We start from the raw sequence: 18,175 nt of genomic DNA on the forward strand, positions 1-18,175 counted from the left end.
CTTTTGATTGCGTTGGCTTAGAAGTTTGATTTTTTCACAGCTTTAAGGGACAGTAGACCTGAGTAATTGATATAAATTTCAGCTTCATACCTCCACGCGTTCCTGAGAAAAAGGGTCTTGACAGACGGACGGACGGACAGACGGACAACAAAGTGATCCTATAAGGGTTCCGTTTTTTCCTTTTGAGGTACGGAACCCTAAAAATTACGTGAGATTTGCCGAGACCCCCACTTTATTCAACGTAAGATTAGATGAGATTTGACTCGACCCCCTCCCTCCCTTAAATGCCTCACGTAATTTGTGGATACAAATAAAGTGCTGGCTACTGGCGTCACAAATCCGAAACCAGTAGTATAATATTATTTCTTTGATACACTCTCTATTGTTCTTGCACGTTCCCTATTTTTCTAAATAACAAGTTTTTTGTTTCAAATAATAATAATTTGATTAACTAATTTACACTAATGTTATAAATGTGAAATTGTGTTTCTTGGTCTTCTATCTTCATGCTAAAATACCGAACCAATTTTAATGAAAAACTAAAGAAAATTAATTGGGAAAACGTTTCCCGAAAGCACAGAATATATATTAGTAGTACCAACCGAAAGTGCAATTATGAATGGGCGTAATTTATATTTTTTCAGTTAACCGAGAAACATAAAAACAACAATTTACAGCAATAGGTATTTGTTTACTACAACTTACAAGTTTTGTTTTATTTGCTACAACTTACTTATGTACTTACGTTAATTTGGCAAATAATAAGCAGCTGATAATATTATGCTAAATGCGATTTTGAGTAACCCTATTAATTCATGGTCAACGAAGTGGAAATATTCTGGTTTTGGCCCAAAGTTTTTATATAAGGCAATAATGAAGCGAATATTTATGCACTACACTTTACACCACTTTGAACTGGTTTTATGGTATCTTGAGAGCTTGTATTGCATATACTTAATTAAAATTAAATTTAGCAATAACGCTTATTTTAATTTTATGTGTAGAATCCGTAACTTTCATAAAAAAGGAATAAAAAGGAATACCTAATTAAAACTATGGAAGAGTAATCAGGCCAAAAAATGTTTCTAATTGCTTTATACCGGCGTACAAATTAGAATATTTGAGTATTTTTAACCGACTTCCAAAAAACGAGGAGATTATATGTTCGGCTGTGGATATTATTATTTTTTTGTATGTTCGACCACTACTCCGCCGTTTGTGAGCCGATTTTCAAAATTTTTGTTTTGTTATATTAGGATTCACTAGTTTAAATTTGGTACCATGTTCACAAAAGTGGTGATCTGATGATGGGATCCATGAGGAATCGAGGGAACTCCTCAAAATTTATATGGAAACATAATATGGTGATTTGGTTTTATGAGAAGCATCCTAAGCATATGTTACCAAAACGCAAGATTTTGCACCAAGGTATACTATGGTTCCGAAGATACTAAGAGAACTCCGGATTCCTTATAGATACAAGTTCGGGGGTTTCGGCGTGGTTTTAAGAACTGAAAGCATATGCTACTATGCAAATTACATTCATCATCATCACCCCCACGTCAGGGTCACCAATGTCACAACTCACATGGTTGTATATGGATACAATATACACACAACACCATAATAACTAGCTACGCATGCTATCTGACCGTATCCAAAACTTCAAAAACGACAATGTTGGCGTTGCGTTGACGCATTCAAGTTGAATGAAAGAAGATGACGAAAATTGAAGATAAAAGTGCACTGTGTGGACATAGCTAATCTACATCGTATTAGTAAGTATAATTATTTTTTAACAAAAAATTGAACCCGACTTCCAAGGAAAAAACAATATTCTTAAAATGACCTAAAAATTCGTATTCTTCATTAGTGCCTTTTTCAAAATTCGACTAAATGTCAACGAATTCTGTACTCAATTTTCATTCTTTTGAAGTCGGTACCAGCCCAGAACTGAGATACTTGACATAGAACTTAGCCAGTACCGACTTCAAAAGAATGAAAATTGAGTACTTACAGAATTCGTTCAGATTTAGTCGAATTTTGAAAAAGGCACTAATGAAGAATACGATTTTTTCATACTTTTTAGGTCATTTTAAGAATATTGTTTTTTCCTTGGAAGTCGGGTTCAATTTTTTGTTAAAAAATAATTATTTTACTCTTTTTAGTTATCTACAAGACAAATCTTTATGCGTAGATAACCACTACGAATATTAACTGTCCATATTATATTAGTGTAAGTGAAATTGTGGTAAATGCTTGCAGTTATCTAAGCGATGCTGCAATTTCCAAGCTTTTATCTTTAAAGGTTCAGGAGTTCTGTTCAGTGCCTTTGGACCAAGAGATACCTTCGTATGAAATTTCTATTATTCGTAACATATGCGTAAGTTACTAGAAACAACATTTTAACCACTATGAGTGTTTTTGATAAATTTCAAGGATTTCCCTCGATTGCTCATAGATGCCATCATCAGCTCACCATTTTTGTAATTATTATATAAAATTAAGATTATATCCTATGCAACAACACAAGAATTTTGAAAATCGGTCCACAAACAGCGAAGTAATCATCAAAAACATCTGCTTGCTGCAAAATATCACGAATAATATCAATAATTGGGTTATAATGTGAAGACCCATGGTATAATTATGGTTGTGATGATGATGATCAATCAAATTGATGTGTTGGCTTATGCTTTCAGCAGGCCTACTATCAACTTTTAAAAGACGACTCAAATTCAGAGCAGTTTAATTTGGGTTCCTAAACAAAATCGCTAACATTCGTACCATCACCTTATTAAAACCGCGCCTCAATTGAAACGTTACGGAGCCGAAAAGAACGAACGAAATCGTTGAAAAAAACACATTTTGTCTCTGATCCGCAATCCCAAGGTCGAAGTGGGAAAGAGACAACGAGAATAATGAATAGGCTGTTTCTCTTGATTCGAATGCCGCGTTCTAAAACTTTGTATCGTTTTCATAATATTGTATACAGTTGGTATTATTTTATAAATTCTAGTTATAAAGTGACACAAATTTTCTAATGATATACTTACATATTATAAAAAAAAATATTTTATTTATATAGTTCTTGTACCGGACACAAAATTTTATCAAGTTTTTGAACGGGTGTTGTGTGACAATTCGTGACGGGAGCGGGGTTGCCAGGTGTTCGGTATTCTACCGAACGGTTCGGTATTTTTGTATTATAAGTTAATGATTATTATTTTATTTCTTATTATTATAACTCTTTTTTAGGGTTCCATTCCATGGGTACGGACCCAAAGGGTAAAAACGGGAACCTAGGGGTATTACTAAGACTTCGTTGTTTGTCCGTCTGTCTGTCTCCAAGCTGTATCTCAAGAACCGCTATTATATAGCTAGACTTCTAAATTTTGACAGATTGTGTATATCTGTTGCCACTACAACAACAAATCCTAAAAACAAAATAAAATTAATTTTTGTTTGTTCGGTATTTATTTGAAAATGACCTGGCAACCCTGGACGTGAGTGTAGCGTAGAATTGGTGGCGGCGACTTCGAAATATTGTAAACAAATAGAATAGTGAGAATACTACATTAAGTATATAAGTTGTGATTGTTTGTGTAAAAGATTGAAATAATAATGAGGTAAGTTATTAAAATATATTTAGTTATTCATAAAATGCGATTTCATGTGTTTAATACAAACGCATAAACAGTATAGTTCTTATCTAAACTTTTTCAAGCCGGGACTGCATACCGACTGGGTGTTTTCAAGTGGTTAAAGTGTTTTTTTTTACAGTGGAATTCCTTCGCGTCGCAGGGTCACATACGCCCAGCTTGAGCAGTTGTGGGAATTCCTAAATAGAAATAGGCATATTGCCACAGGTTTCAATAAAACTGCTCAAGCTAGGGAATTCTCTAAGAGAATGTGGGAGGAAATTACGCAAACTTTAAATTCTCATGGAGATGGAGCCATAAAGGACTGGAAAGGATGGTGCAAAGTAAGTATTTTACTGAGTACCTATAGCCTATAGGTACCTATGTAATATGTAAGTATATAATATGTATGTACTATCAGAGAAGTTGATTCCTAGGCAGATGGCGGACCTAAGTAATTTGGTCGCGTTAAGTCAAACTCATCCGACGATCATTGAATTGACATAAGCCGACAAGATTACTTAGGTCCGTCAACTACCTAGGAATCAATTTCCTCGACGGTACATAGTCATACATACATACAGTATTTAAATTACCTACTTTATAAGTCAAACATAAAGTGTAATCATAGCATAAGAATTTGAACTATTCCAAAGAGGACAACATTCAAGTATTCTGTAAAAGTGATATTGTTATTAATTTATTATTATGGTATTCAAATGATGAATTATGATGCTAATTTTATGCTTAATTTTCAGTATTGGAATGATTACAAATCAAAATTAAAAAAAATGACAGCAGCGCTGAGGGTTTCCCAGCAGCGGACCGGAGGTGGTCCATCCCAAGTCAGGGAAATGAATGAAATAGAAAAAAAAATTTTAAACTTGTTGGGAGAAGACTTTGGTCAAGGTGTACCAGGAGCAAGAGTGGAGCCATTTGAAGAGGTATAATTACCTTTATTTGTTTATTATTTTCATTTACAACTTTTGTGTGCACCACAACAGAAAATGTGTGGCAAGTGGCAACAAATATTACAACTACTTATATCCAACTTGTTTGTGTAGTTATTGTTATTTATTATTTAATAATTATTAAATAAAATAGTTGTGTTAGTGAAGGTACCAACATACTTATCAGATGAAAAACTTAGATTTTATTGTTGTTGATCTATTTATTTAAAAAAAATACTTTCAGGTCACTGAAGTTGGAATAACTGATGCTGAGATGAGTGAGACACCCTTGATAATAATTACACAGGCTGTAGAAAGTTCTGAGGTGTCTCAGAGCACTTTAATGCCAGAACCTGTGCCAGGACCATCCAGCACAATAATGCCTCCACCAAATGATGCTCCCGGTCCTGAAGGTACAGCACACGCAACGGGTGCAGCGCAGGCCGAGGAGTCGCCCTCGGCGGGCGCGCCGCAGACTCCTCCGCGCGGGTCGCCCACCGCGCGCCGCGAGCGCACCACCCACCCGCCGCCGGAGAATCTTCTCCCCCCGCCGCCGGAGGGTGCCTGCGGAGCCACCTATGACGCAGCAAGCAGCTCGGCGTTTGCTTGTGCAAATGTCAAATAGACGAGCTGAAATGGAGGAGCGTAGAAGCACTTTGCTGGAGCAATTGGTTCAGGAGCTCAGAGAAATAAAAGAAGTTTTGCGATCACGGTAATATTTAATATTGTTTATAGTATAGTGTAAAAAGTATATAGTGTAAAAATAAGTAGTAGAAAAAATAATCAGGGTCTTTCCACTCTATAATTCATTTAAAAACTAAAACAATATAAATATACCTAAATAAAAACTATATGTAAAAATAAATTATAATTTTATATTTCAGGAACGGCGAGCTTCCCACAACCGAAGAATTAACTGGTTCCTTGTAGCAACTCCTTGTTGAAGTGCCTGGTTATTACTACTGGTATTTGGTTGATCTTCAAATGCAACACCTAATTGCATCTGTGATTCCTCCATTATTTCCCTACTACTTAATTGTGGTGCAGGAAGATTGGCTCTATTACAAATGTTGTGTAATATAACACAAGCATTTACAATAGACGCAGCAACCCGTGGCTTGTAATGGAGAACTCTATGCACGAGAAGGCAGCGAAAGCGTGCTTTTAGGAGACCGATAGTTCTCTCGATGACATTCCTAGCCCGAACATGCAAGTCTGTGTAATGGCTTTCAGGTGTGTTCGGGATAGCATTGACAATCGGGGTCATTAAATATTTCCTTAGGGGATATCCAGAATCACCTGAAAATAATAATACATATTACATATCTATCAAATGTCACCAATGAATAAATTGTTTCATGATTTATATTTCTCACTTACCTAGCAACCAAGTTGATTCTTGTAAATTCTCAAGATGTTGTTTTATAGGGTGGTCATTCCAAATGAAAGAATCGTGTGTAGCTCCACCGAAACTAGCGTCCACACTTATAATTTGCATATCTGCATCACAAATCTGCAATTCAAAGAAAAATACTAAATTAAAAGGTTTTTATTAGATTAACAGACTCTACGACACTCACAAACTAATACCAAAGTAAATGTGAAAGTGTATTAAATTGTATGCTGTGTTTTAACGCCAGAACGGACGAACCGATTTTGATGAAATTTTAAGTTGATATGTATTTTGATATCCAAGGAAGAATAACATATTTTTCTTCAGGTTCTTTATGAAATTTGAGGTGGAAAGCTAGTAGGGAAAAGCAGTTTTTTATACAGTTTTGAGTTATAGATATTGTTGATTTTTTGTTCCTATGTGCCTGTGTAAGATTAGAAAATTAAGAAATTGTTTTTTAATTGATAATTTGACTAATCGGTCTGAAATTATTTAAAGTTTTATTATACAAAGTATTATTATAGATCTAAGTGAACTTTAATATTTTCTATGTATTCAATATCTTAAGATGGTTTCTTGTTTGTTTTCTTTTTAAGTTGAAACTAGACTAGGTGTGATAATTTTTAGAATATAAAACATAAGTTGATGTGAGATTAATTAGAAAGTATGTTCCTGTTATTTTATTATATTAAGAAAGAAAATATTAGGATATTATGGTATTACTTACAAGTTGGACATTAAGGGAATGATAGTGTTTTCTACAAAAATAACGCTCCTCATTTCTATTCGGCCTGACTATTGCAATTTGTGTGCAGTCAATGCATCCCACAACACCTGGTATGCCAAATTTGTGATAAAACCTGAAAAATTAAATATGTTAGTTACTATAAAATGAAAATTATGACTTATTTCATAAAATGTCTATTTATTTACTTACCTTACTCTAATTTCATTTCTTTCGTCATTGCTCTTTGGGAAAGTGATGTATTTTTTTCGCATTTCAACAGAGTCTATACACGCAGTCACTTGAGCAATCACTGAAGAAACTGTCTGTTGTGCCATTGAGTGCGCACTTATATCTCCTACGGGTCTTTGGTAGGAGCCAGTTGCGTAGAATGATAACGCTGTTAAAACCTAAAAAAAATAATAGTACTTACTGCTTTATAGATACCAAGTTCTTACGTATCAAAGTGAGAAATAGGACACATTTAAAGCAACTAATTGTGTGACATAGGTTTTGCATATTGCATATTGACCTTACCTTTGTTTCTACAGATATATCTGTGGACCTCCTTGGCGCTTTCATCGCCGGTCTTATCTCGTCGCACAATCCGACTACCAATTCTTTGGAAAGACGATAACGTTTTATAAATTCATTATCTTCCAAATCGAATGGGTCGAATTGTGCTCGAGCGTCGAGTCTCCTTCTCCTCATAGAGTTTTCCTCACTATCGGCTTCCAAGAACTCGAAAAGTATCAATTCCTCGTCACACATCCTACGAATAAAACTGCACTTTAACTTTTAGTAGAACTATCGAAATCAATGCTATTTGATACCAATTCATGTTTTTACCTCGCGACCAATCTCGCGACACTTAAATTCACTGCTTTTTTCACTTTAAACAAGTAAAAATTAAAACTAACAACAAAAGAATCAAAATCAGCATCAAAATTACTAACTTGTTTTGAATCGCAAGTTTTGACAGTTGAGCGATTTTGTTTAGGCTGGAACGTCAGTTAGAGTAAGGTGATGGTACGAATTTACTTAGAAAAAGAACGAATGATATTCAAATGCGGCTTAGTTTAGGTGTCGACCTAAATTGGTTCGTAAAACGAAGTTGATGGTACGAAATATCAAATGCCATTCAGTTTAGGTCCTAAAATAAATCGTAATATGCGTTGATAGTAAGCCTGCAGTTGTTAAAGCAACGCCAAAATCCCCGAACCTGTATCTATAAGGATTCAAAAGTTCTGTTCGGTACCTTCGGATCCAGGGTATAACCTGGTGCGAAATCTTACTTATTGGTAGCATTTACCTCGAATGCTTTTAAAAAAATCGAAATCACTATATGTTTCCATACTAATTTCAAGGAGTCCCTTCGATTCCTCATGGATTTCATAATTAGATCACCACTTTTTTGAACATGGTACCAACCTCGGATTCAACCCTGTACAACAACAAAATAATCATGAAAATCGGTCCACAAACGGCGAAGTTATGGTTGAACATACAAAAAAAAAATATAAACAGACGAACATATAACCTCCTCCTTTTTGGAAGTCGGTTAAAAAATACTTCGCACTTTAATGTATTTTTATTTATTCACACGATTTTGATATATATACAGATCGAATTCCTATACAAGTTTATAGGTAAGTACAATAATTGTTAAATTACCTAGCGGCTAGCACGTGCGACGTGTTTACTGTTCACTTCGATTTTTTTTAATGTAATGTTTAAAATTATCTACCTGATATTTGTGAGCACGTGTGACTCTTAAGAAATTGTAATAAGAATTAAGATACGTAGAATATTAAATATACGCTATGGTTTACTAGGTAACTAAAAAGAGTGAAATTATTATTTTTAACAAAAAAAAATCAAATTTTGAAGATTGAGTACAGAAACAGTTGAGGCTTAGCCGAATTCGGAAAAAGGCACTATTAGATAGGAAGAAATATTTAATACTTTTTAGTTCATATTATAAGGATGTAATTATTGTTTTTACCTTGGAAGTCGGTTTTAATTTTTTGTTAAAAATAATAATTAAGTACCTGTAAGTACCATCGAGGTAATTGATTCCTACACAGTTGACAGACCAACGTCATTTGGTCGTACCATGTCAACTAGCTGTTTGACCGAGCTTTGACACTCGCAGCATCAGAAGAGCTGCAGGAGCTGCAGGTGCGTTGCCGGCCTTTTAAGAGGGAATAGGGTAATAGGGGAGGGTAGGGAAGGAAAGAAAAGGGTAGGGGATTGGGTCTCCGGTAAACTCACTCACTCGGCGAAACACAGCGCAAGCGCTGCTTGACGCCGGTTTTTTGTGAGCCCGTGGTATTTCTCCGGTCGAGCCGGCCCATTCGTGCCGAAGCATGGCTCTCTCACGTCAGATTGTGATTTGTCCATTTGTTGGATCTGTCGGCTGGGTTTGACATAACGCGACCAAAATACCTTGGTCCCCCATCTGCCTAGGAATCAACTTCTCTGATAGTAGGTACATGAGAGTTATCGTTCTATACTGTCATATCATTCGTCAATAACATACATAATAAACACGTAAATGATTTTTAAAAGCTTTAGGCGCAGCGCAGCGCAGACGACACACTATCAGTGACGACTGACGCACTTTTTAGTCTGTGGAAATAGAACTTATGCAATTATATGTTAACGATGTTAAGGCGCAGCGCAGACGACAGAATATCCGTGACGCACTTTTTAGTCTGTGGAAATAGAACCTATGCAATTACATGCAGTAACGCGGCGGACTTTATGCGCGTCGTGTGCGTTACTGGCTTAGTAACGCACACGACGCGCATAAAGTCCGCCGCGTCAACATCGTTGCTATCCAAGCTATCCCGTTACACGCAGATCTCTGCTTGAATTGACGAATTTTGCGTGTATCCACAAATCACAAGACAAAACTACACTTGCGCGCATATAAATTAAAACCACTAGTGGACAGTGGCTTAAGTTTTATTTACTAACCTATGCTGTCCCATTTCTCAGCAAAATCTTCCAATTATCTCATTCTTACACTACTGTTGAAATTATGAAAAAAACCGGCCAAGTGCGAGTCGGACTCGCGCACCGAGGGTTCCGTACAAACCTGCAAGGTTTACAAAGTTCGTTCATTACGACAATCGAGTCATAACTATGGTATTTTTATTGCAAAATGAAATTCATAACATTACAATGGGGAAAGATGGAGGAGCATAAATTTAAGACAAAGATCTTAAATTGCTGTTTCTTTTGATTGCGTTGACATAGAAGTTTGATTTTGTTACAGCTTAAAGGTATTATAGACCTGAGTATTTGGTATGAATTTCAATTTAATACCTCTACGCGTTTATGAGGAAATGGGTAGTAAGTTTAAAATTATTAAAAAAAAATATATTATGTGATGTAACTAAAAATTTATGGTTTTCGTAATTTTTCCTTTATCTATGATATAAGACGTTGCTTCGTACCAAATTTCAAGATTCTGAGTTCACGGGAAGCACCCTGTAGGTTTTGATTCCCTTGCTAGTGTCGAAAATTTGCGGCATAAACGGCTGTATCTTTTGATTGCGTTGGCTTAGAAGTTTGATTTTTTCACAGCTTCAAGGGACAGTAGACCTGAGTAATTGATATAAATTTCAGCTTCATACCTCCACGCGTTCCTGAGAAAAAGGGTCTTGACAGACGGACGGACGGACAGACGGACAACAAAGTGATCCTATAAGGGTTCCGTTTTTTCCTTTTGAGGTACGGAACCCTAAAAATTGAAAAAAAAAAGTTTTATTAACTGTCCCATGCAGCTACGATTAATTTTTATTTTTTAATTCTAAAGTAGGTATTAAAATTTTAATTTCAAAACAAATGAAAGCTAATCGGAAAGAGGCAAGGTGTGTGCGGACTGCGGTCAAACGACAATACTAAAACGTAGAGTTCGTTAAACCCCTCTAACCTGGACACATTATGATCTAACTGTGTATCCTTATTCCTTAAGGCGGGGATTAATTTCAATCTAAAACGATAACCTTGCACACAACCAAAGACCAAGCGTATACGCATCGCAATAAGATTCATTTTAGCTTAGCATAAAACTGTAGTTACTCGGGCGGATCTTCCCTATTTTTCATGATTTTTTTTAATATATTTGGAAACAACATTAAGAAACAAAATTGTTCGGTTAAGGACATTTTAATATAGATTTACTAACATTTTTTTTTAATCTTTATTAAGGACTTGGTTCACAAACAGAGGCGACCATGTCGTCCTCGTAAGGCCACAAAATTACAATTTAACAATTTCTTACATCTAAACCAAACTTAACTAACTTGTACAAACATATAGCATCACTAGACAAAGGATCCGAGAGTACAATATTAACGCCCCCTACGCTATTAAACATAAACTTATTAGATAAGCTATTTCTAAATGATGCGTTCCGAACACATTCCACTAAAATATGATAAACGTCTTCAATAGTCCCACATACAGCACAGTTTGAAGATTCATTCTTCCCCATTAAAAACGCAAATCTATTCAATGGAATGTGTCCAGATCGTATCCTAAATGCAAGAACCAAAATATTTCTGCTTAATTTACTATAGCTAAACCAAGGATATAAAAACGGCTTAGACCGTAACGTTCTATACCAGACGTTATTATTTGACGACATATCATCAAAGAAATATAACCAAAGCTTGTGAACTTTAACTTTCAACTCAGGTAAAACATCAGAATAAAAAGGAACTATATCATAAGGTATGCCGTCAACAATGGCTTCGTTTGCCAGCCTGTCTGCTATCTCATTTCCCTCTAACCCGACATGAGACGGTATCCACTGAAGGTGAACAGTTACCCCAGACTCCACCAACTTTTGCAAAGTATTTAAAATTTTATAAGCTATCGGTACTCCTCGAAAACTCGAGGTGCACCGAGCTAAATTTTGCAGAGCACTTCTAGCATCTGTGAAGATAACAAATTTACTGTAGCTTAAACGGGACACGTAAGCAAGAGCCTCTAACAAAGCAACTAATTCTGTGAACATTATTGAAACATTCCAATTAATTTTGATTTGATTGTCTGAGGATCAAAAACCGCCGCACCTACACCATCTCTTCCTTTAGACCCATCTGTGTTAATACTATAAAAACCGCAAAATTTTGTATTAATTATTTGATTACATCTTATCTTTAAAAACGAGACATCCACATTTCTTTTAGGCCCTGTAAGTCCATCCATATATAAGATTCATTTTAGCTTAGCATAAAACTGTAGTTACCCGGGCGGATCTTCCCTATTTTTCATGTTTTTTTAAAATATCTTTGGAAACAACATTAAGAAACAAAATTGTTCGGTTAAGGACATTTTAATATACATTTACTAACAATTTATTTAAATAAAATGTATAATTATCCTAGTTAATACTTATATTTCGATGACATAGGTTTTTATCGGAGGTGAGTTTGTAAATTAAATACAGCCAAAGTATTACGTTTTATTAAAATGTTTATGGTTTAAGGTATTTTAAATATTGTGCTTTATATCTCATATTTTTTAACACTTCGTTATTATTTTGGAACTAGGTAAGCCGGGAGTTGTTAAGTAGGTACTTCAGAACCGGTAAATTTACCGGTGTCGTATGTTATAGGGAAAAAGCTTAAGTTTTGTGACGCAAAACATAGATAGACATAATCGCTCTCATCTTGCTCAATTTTCTTCTTTTAAAATAAATACAAAATACCTTGCAAAAGAAATAAAAAAAAAAATTGTAAAGTGAGTGTGGCAAAGCGCGCCACCCTGGCAAATGCACCATCTATATTAATATTATAAAGCGGAAGAGTTTGTTTGTTTGTTTGTTTGAACGCGCTAATCTCAGGAATCTTTCAGTATTCGATAGCCCATTTATTGAGGAAGGAAGGGCATAGGCTATATATTATCACAATAAGACTAATAGGAGTGAAGAAATAGAGGAAAATGTGGAAAAAACGGGGGAAATTATTTGAAAGGGCTTATTTGAACGCGCTAATCTCTGGAACTACTGGTCCAATTTGAAGAATATTTTCAGTGTTAGATAGCCCATTTATCGAGGAAGGCAATAGGCTATATTATATCACGCTAAGACTAATAGTGACGGAGAAATAGAGGAAATTGTGGAAAAAACGGGGGAAATTATTTGAAAGGGCTTATCTCACGAACTACTGGAGCAATTTTTCTGTTATTTGCCACAGATAAGAAGTAGACCACGTGAAGGATCATAGGCTATTTTTTGTGGACTAATTTGTCTGTGAAATATCTAATTTACGCGGGCGAAGCCATATATCAATCCTGCTTACCTATGAGTTATCACTAACCTTAATTAAAAACTTGTAAATCTAGTACTAGGCCTTCGAAAATATTATTCTCAATTAATTTATTCTATTTTATTTAAGTGATGTTATCTCTAGTGACATAAAAATTTAAAATTTCCATACAAAAGTCATTTGAAAGGACAACCTGCCCTTCTCTTTCGATATATCCAAAAATATTTTAGTTTTTGTGAATTTCAAAATCTTACTAAGTATGAAATACACATTATAATTTAAAATTTGGACCTTGTTTTATAAAGTTTTGAAATTTCTTAAATGTATTTCATGTTTTTAATTACCTATTTAGTATTTATCTCAATGTCAAACCTTATAATTATGTAACTATTAAGCGACTACATAATATTATTAATTACAGAATGTACGTATGTATGAATGTACAATGTTACTCAAACTCAAACTTTTTTATTCAGAATAAATTTTTGCAAATGTTCTCTGAACGTCTTCATGATGCCTACCACCGGTTCGGGAACTAACCCGGCGAGAAGACCCGGCGCGCGTAAGAAACTCGCACGGGGCCCACTTTTTTACCAAAAAAAGTGAGAAAAAAAACATTACATTTTTAATTAAGGACTTTTTGCAAATGTCATGCCTGTTGCCATTATTGATATCGAGCAAAAAAAAAAAGCCAAGAATATCAATCTGTGAAAATTTCAGAAGTCTAGCTATAGCGGTTCTTGAGATTCAGCCTGGAGACAGACAGACAGACATCGAAGTCTCAGTAATAGGGTCCCGTTTTAACCCTTTGGGTATGGAACCCTAATAACTTAAGTACCTATATAGTTTAATTTTTTTTTCAATATCATTTTCTATTTCTTCATTTCCATTCCATTCTCACTGTAGTTTGATTTTTTCAGATCGTCCAAGTTGGCTGGTATAATGTTTGCAGTGTAAGGTGTCACTAGGATGGAACTGTCACAAACGCAGCCGCTGGGGGAGGGGAAGCTGTCGTACCTCCCCCCTCGCCCCCCCATCGACCTCGGCTTCCAGGACCTCACGTATACTGTCAAGAATGGGAAATGTAAGTTTTTTAACCGACTTCCAAAAACGAGGAGGTTCTATGTTCGGCTGTATATTTTTTTTGAATGTTCAACCATAACATCGCTGTTTGTGGACCAAGCATTTACCACAATTTCGCTTACAGGAACATAATGTGAATAGGTAATTTTCGTAGTGGTTATCTACGCATAAAGCCTTGTAAGCGCTAAAAGTTGTAGGTAACTAAAAAGGGTAAAATAATTATTTTTAACAAAAACTTGAACCCGACTTCCAAGTTAAAAAAAAAACAATATTCTTCAAAGGCGCCTCGGTTCGTTTGCCGCGCTCACTATAGGCACGTCCTGAGTCCTGCGGGGCTAAAATGGTCGCTTTGGAGAATCATATTATGAATCGTAATATGATACATCTTTCTAAAATCGCAAAATGCAAGTCTGCTTGCAATTCATGTCTAGTAATTCGTACTCATTTGACATTTGTCAGTTTGACAGTTTTGACAATTCGTTTGCTGAATTGATTGAGAGGAATTGCTAAATGAGACCATTTTAGCCCCGCTGACTGACCGTACAACTGTCTCGCGTGGCTGCCTCGCGAGGCTGTCACGCGAAGCTGCCACGCGAGGGTGCTCGGTTGGTCAGTACGCTATTAGTGAATAGTGCCTTTTTCAAAATACGACTAAACCTCAACTAATTCTGTACTCAATTTTCATTATTTTGAAGTCGGTACCGGCCAAGTTCTAATATAACAAGTATCTCAGTTCTGGGCTGGTACCGACTTCAAACGAATGAAGATTTAAGCGAGTTAGTGTGCTATTATGTAAAAATTAAGCTCCTGTGCGGTTCCTATGAATGACTTAAGATATTTTGAGAGTTGAGACAATAAAATATAATATTATTATTAACAGTACAAAAAGAAAGGATCTGCGCAAATTGGCAGTCTTACCGCTTCAAATGGTTCCTACCAGACAACCAACTGAGTTGAAATTATGACATGACATAATATTATTATAAAAGGAACATAAATTATATTATATTATGAACTTTTTTTTTTTATGAAATAAGGGGGCAAACGAGCAAACGGGTCACCTGATGGAAAGCAACTTCCGTCGCCCATGGACACTCGCAGCATCAGAAGAGCTGCAAGTGCGTTGCCGGCCTCCGCTATTACCCTATTGCCGGCCGGCCGGCCGGGAATAGGGTAATAGGGGAGGGTAGGGAAGGGAATAGTTGAGGGTAGGGAAGGGAATAGGGTAGGGGTTAGGGGATTGGGCCTCCGGTAAACTCACTCACTCGGCGAAACACAGCGCAAGCGCTGTTTCACGCCGGTTTTCTGTGAGAACGTGGTATTTATCCGGTCGAGCCGGCTCATTCGTGCCGAAGCATAGCTCTCCCACGAACTGTATAAAACTTTTAAAAATAAATGTTACATAAGTATTAAAATTTCTAAAATCTTTTATAAACAATTTCTAGATTTTTTAGACTAGTCTAGAACCATTTTTTTTGCGATAAATTCAATATATTTTTCAAAAGAGCATTATTCAAATATTCACACTAATATTCAAAACATACTGTGTTAGGACTTAGGAAAGTTAAAGCTGTAGAAATATTGTGTGCAGTGTGCAAGTTTGAGATGCATACAAGTTACCGCAACACCTCGCTTGAAGTTGACCAACAATTACGAAAGATCTGCACGTGAACTGTAGGGATGTTAGTATCGATATATCTTTATCGATAAAGCGAAATCGATAACGCTAAAACGAATAAGAGTTTCTTATAAACAGTTAATTGAATGGACTCGATCCATTATAATCTAGTAACAACGCGAGAAAATCGTTTCACAAACAATACGAGTATAAAGGACAAACGGTAATAGTTTTGTAGCAATATATTATTAAAATTCAAATGAAATCTATTATGTCATTGCCGATGTAAAGTAAGTACTTCACAAGCTATATTTGACTATTCAATGTAAACAATCGCGTTGTATTTGGTGCAGGAAATTTGGACATTCGTATGATGTGTTTAAATATTTATGATGAACTAATTAGAAAACATGACGCATACCGGATGAATACTAAATGAGAGTGCATGAGCATTGAGTATGACTAAAACTTTAGAATTTAATGTAATATTATGAAACGACTACTTAATGTTCTATATTTTATAATAGGTTATAATATAATGACACGTCATTATTTGATCTTTTTTTTATCGATTCGATGCGATTCCTTTAATTCTAGTCATTAGATAAAACAGAAAAGCTTTAATCGGTTTTATCTGCACAGAAATATCATTTGACCACGTCTTTGCAATCATACAACGTTCAACTGTATTTCATATTCATCGATACTATTTATGATTCAAATTACCAATTATACAATATATTATATCGATGTGGAATACAGATGTATTTCCCATCCCTACCCCGCGCACGTGAGTACAGCCTCACGTGGCTACCAATCTCCAAGTTTCCGTTCACAGAGCTTTACTTTCCACGGCCTTCCACTGGAAGGAAGTTTACTTAACAAGTATATTTTGTGGCCTTATTTAGGCCTTTTTCGACATACCGTCCGGCCTTTCGCCGTCTGATGGTCTACATCGATCGGAGTGGTAACAAAATCGTGTGAAACGCGCTTAGTGTGTAGTTTTGGCCCACGGAAAAATCTCTTGCCTATAATCTAATAGATCTAACATAACCTGTTTTTAAGTTAACTGTAGTTAATTAAGCAATAAATAGAGGTCCTGAGTCCTGATATCAAAGTTGGTACGTAAATCCGTACAATTATTCCCGGCATCAAAGGTTTTTTGACAGGTATTTATCAATTCAACAGCATTGTTAATTGGGTAATATTTTGCCGTAATAGCCAATTAAATCCGCTATATAAATTTTTGTAAAAACGTCAGACATACGTCAGAGAAATAATGTTCAGGTTTATCTCATGGTTGATATTATGAATTGTTATAAATTAGATGAGCCTTCCTTATAAATCACAGGCGTATCTTATGACCTTCTTGAATGAATTTCCACAAAATAACATATTTTCGTATTTCTCTATTTGTTTTTCTATAAAAATATGATTAATGTCTTGGAGTTTTGATTTTTAAAATAACTTTAGCACTTTTTTGTTTACGTCGCATTGCATCAGAGAAAAAGAATGCGATAAAAGTCGCACGTTTCTGGACATGTGCAACAAATCATCTTTTGTTTTATTGCAATTAACAAACCGCACATTGCAATAATGCAAACAAAAAAAAATATATATATAATTATTCTTTTGTAACGCCCGAATGTATATGAAGAAATAATAGTAGTATTGTTGTAAATTTTCTTGAGGTCACTTAAAGTCACTTAAAGTAAAGGAATTTGAAATTTTCGAAATGTTTAGGTACAAAGCTTTGGGGCCATGATGAATAACCAACCTTGTCACGTGATTACGAGTCTGTCTAAATAGCATGCAGCTTGCAAAATCTATGTCGATCATGGGCGATCATAGACGAAAATGCTACACGTTCGCCTTGCGCGCTTTAAATCCTATGTTTTGAAATCTTTGCTTCATTATTAACACGCTTTTACATACATACATACATACATACATACATACATACAGCCCAAGATTTTTACCTATCTCCAGTAGTTTAATTAGTTCAAAACATTGCATTTTTTTTAAATGAATTTTAAAAAGTGTTTTTTTTTTGTTTTTTAAACTATAATTATGTTATAACCATATAATGAGTTTGTTATTAGGTTATGTAAATAACAATCACAATGTAATCATTGACAATAATTACTTATAATCAATTGTTGTTCAATTAAATTGGCACCTAGCAGCACCTAATGAGTTAATAAGCTTAACCTGACGTTACTTAACATGCTATAAATAATAATACCTATTATATTATATTAAATTATTATAAGACTTCCGTGTTAAGGAACAATAGTATAAGCAGACACCTATTTATTCCTCTATGCAATGGTATAAGTTATGACAAATAATATTACAACGGGCGCTCAAAATTTAATAAAAATTGCATCCTCCAAGTATTTTTAAACCGTCATCAGAGCATTCATGGGTAACATTTTATGCTTTTATTATCAGAGCGAGCAAAGCGAGCCCTAGTACC

General features: G+C 35.2%; 3 protein-coding genes across 5 annotated transcripts in view; 2 read left to right on the top strand and 1 right to left on the bottom strand.

Moving 5' to 3' along the window:
* The window catches only part of LOC121739969 (ATP-binding cassette sub-family G member 1-like), a 65,811-nt gene that overhangs the window by 15,768 nt on the left and 31,868 nt on the right, over positions 1-18,175 (top strand). Inside the window, exon 2 of the mRNA XM_042132630.1 lies at positions 13,916-14,079. Coding sequence (XP_041988564.1) covers positions 13,965-14,079 — 115 coding nt within the window. The 5' untranslated portion in view covers positions 13,916-13,964. The remainder of the gene's footprint in view (positions 1-13,915; positions 14,080-18,175) is intronic.
* On the top strand, positions 3,639-5,216 carry LOC121739709. Its single transcript, XM_042132246.1, has 3 exons — positions 3,639-3,985; positions 4,400-4,585; positions 4,836-5,216. Exons 1-3 carry the CDS (start codon positions 3,911-3,913, stop codon positions 5,214-5,216), a joined length of 642 nt encoding a protein of 213 aa, XP_041988180.1. The 5' UTR covers positions 3,639-3,910.
* LOC121739971 (putative nuclease HARBI1) lies at positions 5,395-7,868 on the bottom strand. 3 transcript variants are annotated; one of them, XM_042132634.1, is made up of 6 exons: positions 7,570-7,868; positions 7,246-7,480; positions 6,922-7,118; positions 6,712-6,844; positions 5,972-6,104; positions 5,395-5,890 (listed from the first exon to the last, which is right to left on the bottom strand). In XM_042132634.1, exons 2-6 carry the CDS (start codon positions 7,477-7,479, stop codon positions 5,472-5,474), a joined length of 1,116 nt encoding a protein of 371 aa, XP_041988568.1. In that variant the 5' UTR covers position 7,480; positions 7,570-7,868; the 3' UTR covers positions 5,395-5,471. The 3 variants fall into 3 exon arrangements, with proteins under 3 accessions (XP_041988568.1, XP_041988567.1, XP_041988566.1); XM_042132633.1 differs by having other exon boundaries at positions 5,396-5,890; positions 7,558-7,868; XM_042132632.1 differs by having other exon boundaries at positions 5,397-5,890; positions 7,246-7,492; positions 7,558-7,868.

This window comes from Aricia agestis, chromosome 2 (assembly GCF_905147365.1).
Source record: "Aricia agestis chromosome 2, ilAriAges1.1, whole genome shotgun sequence".
NCBI classification, from domain to species: domain Eukaryota; kingdom Metazoa; phylum Arthropoda; class Insecta; order Lepidoptera; family Lycaenidae; genus Aricia; species Aricia agestis.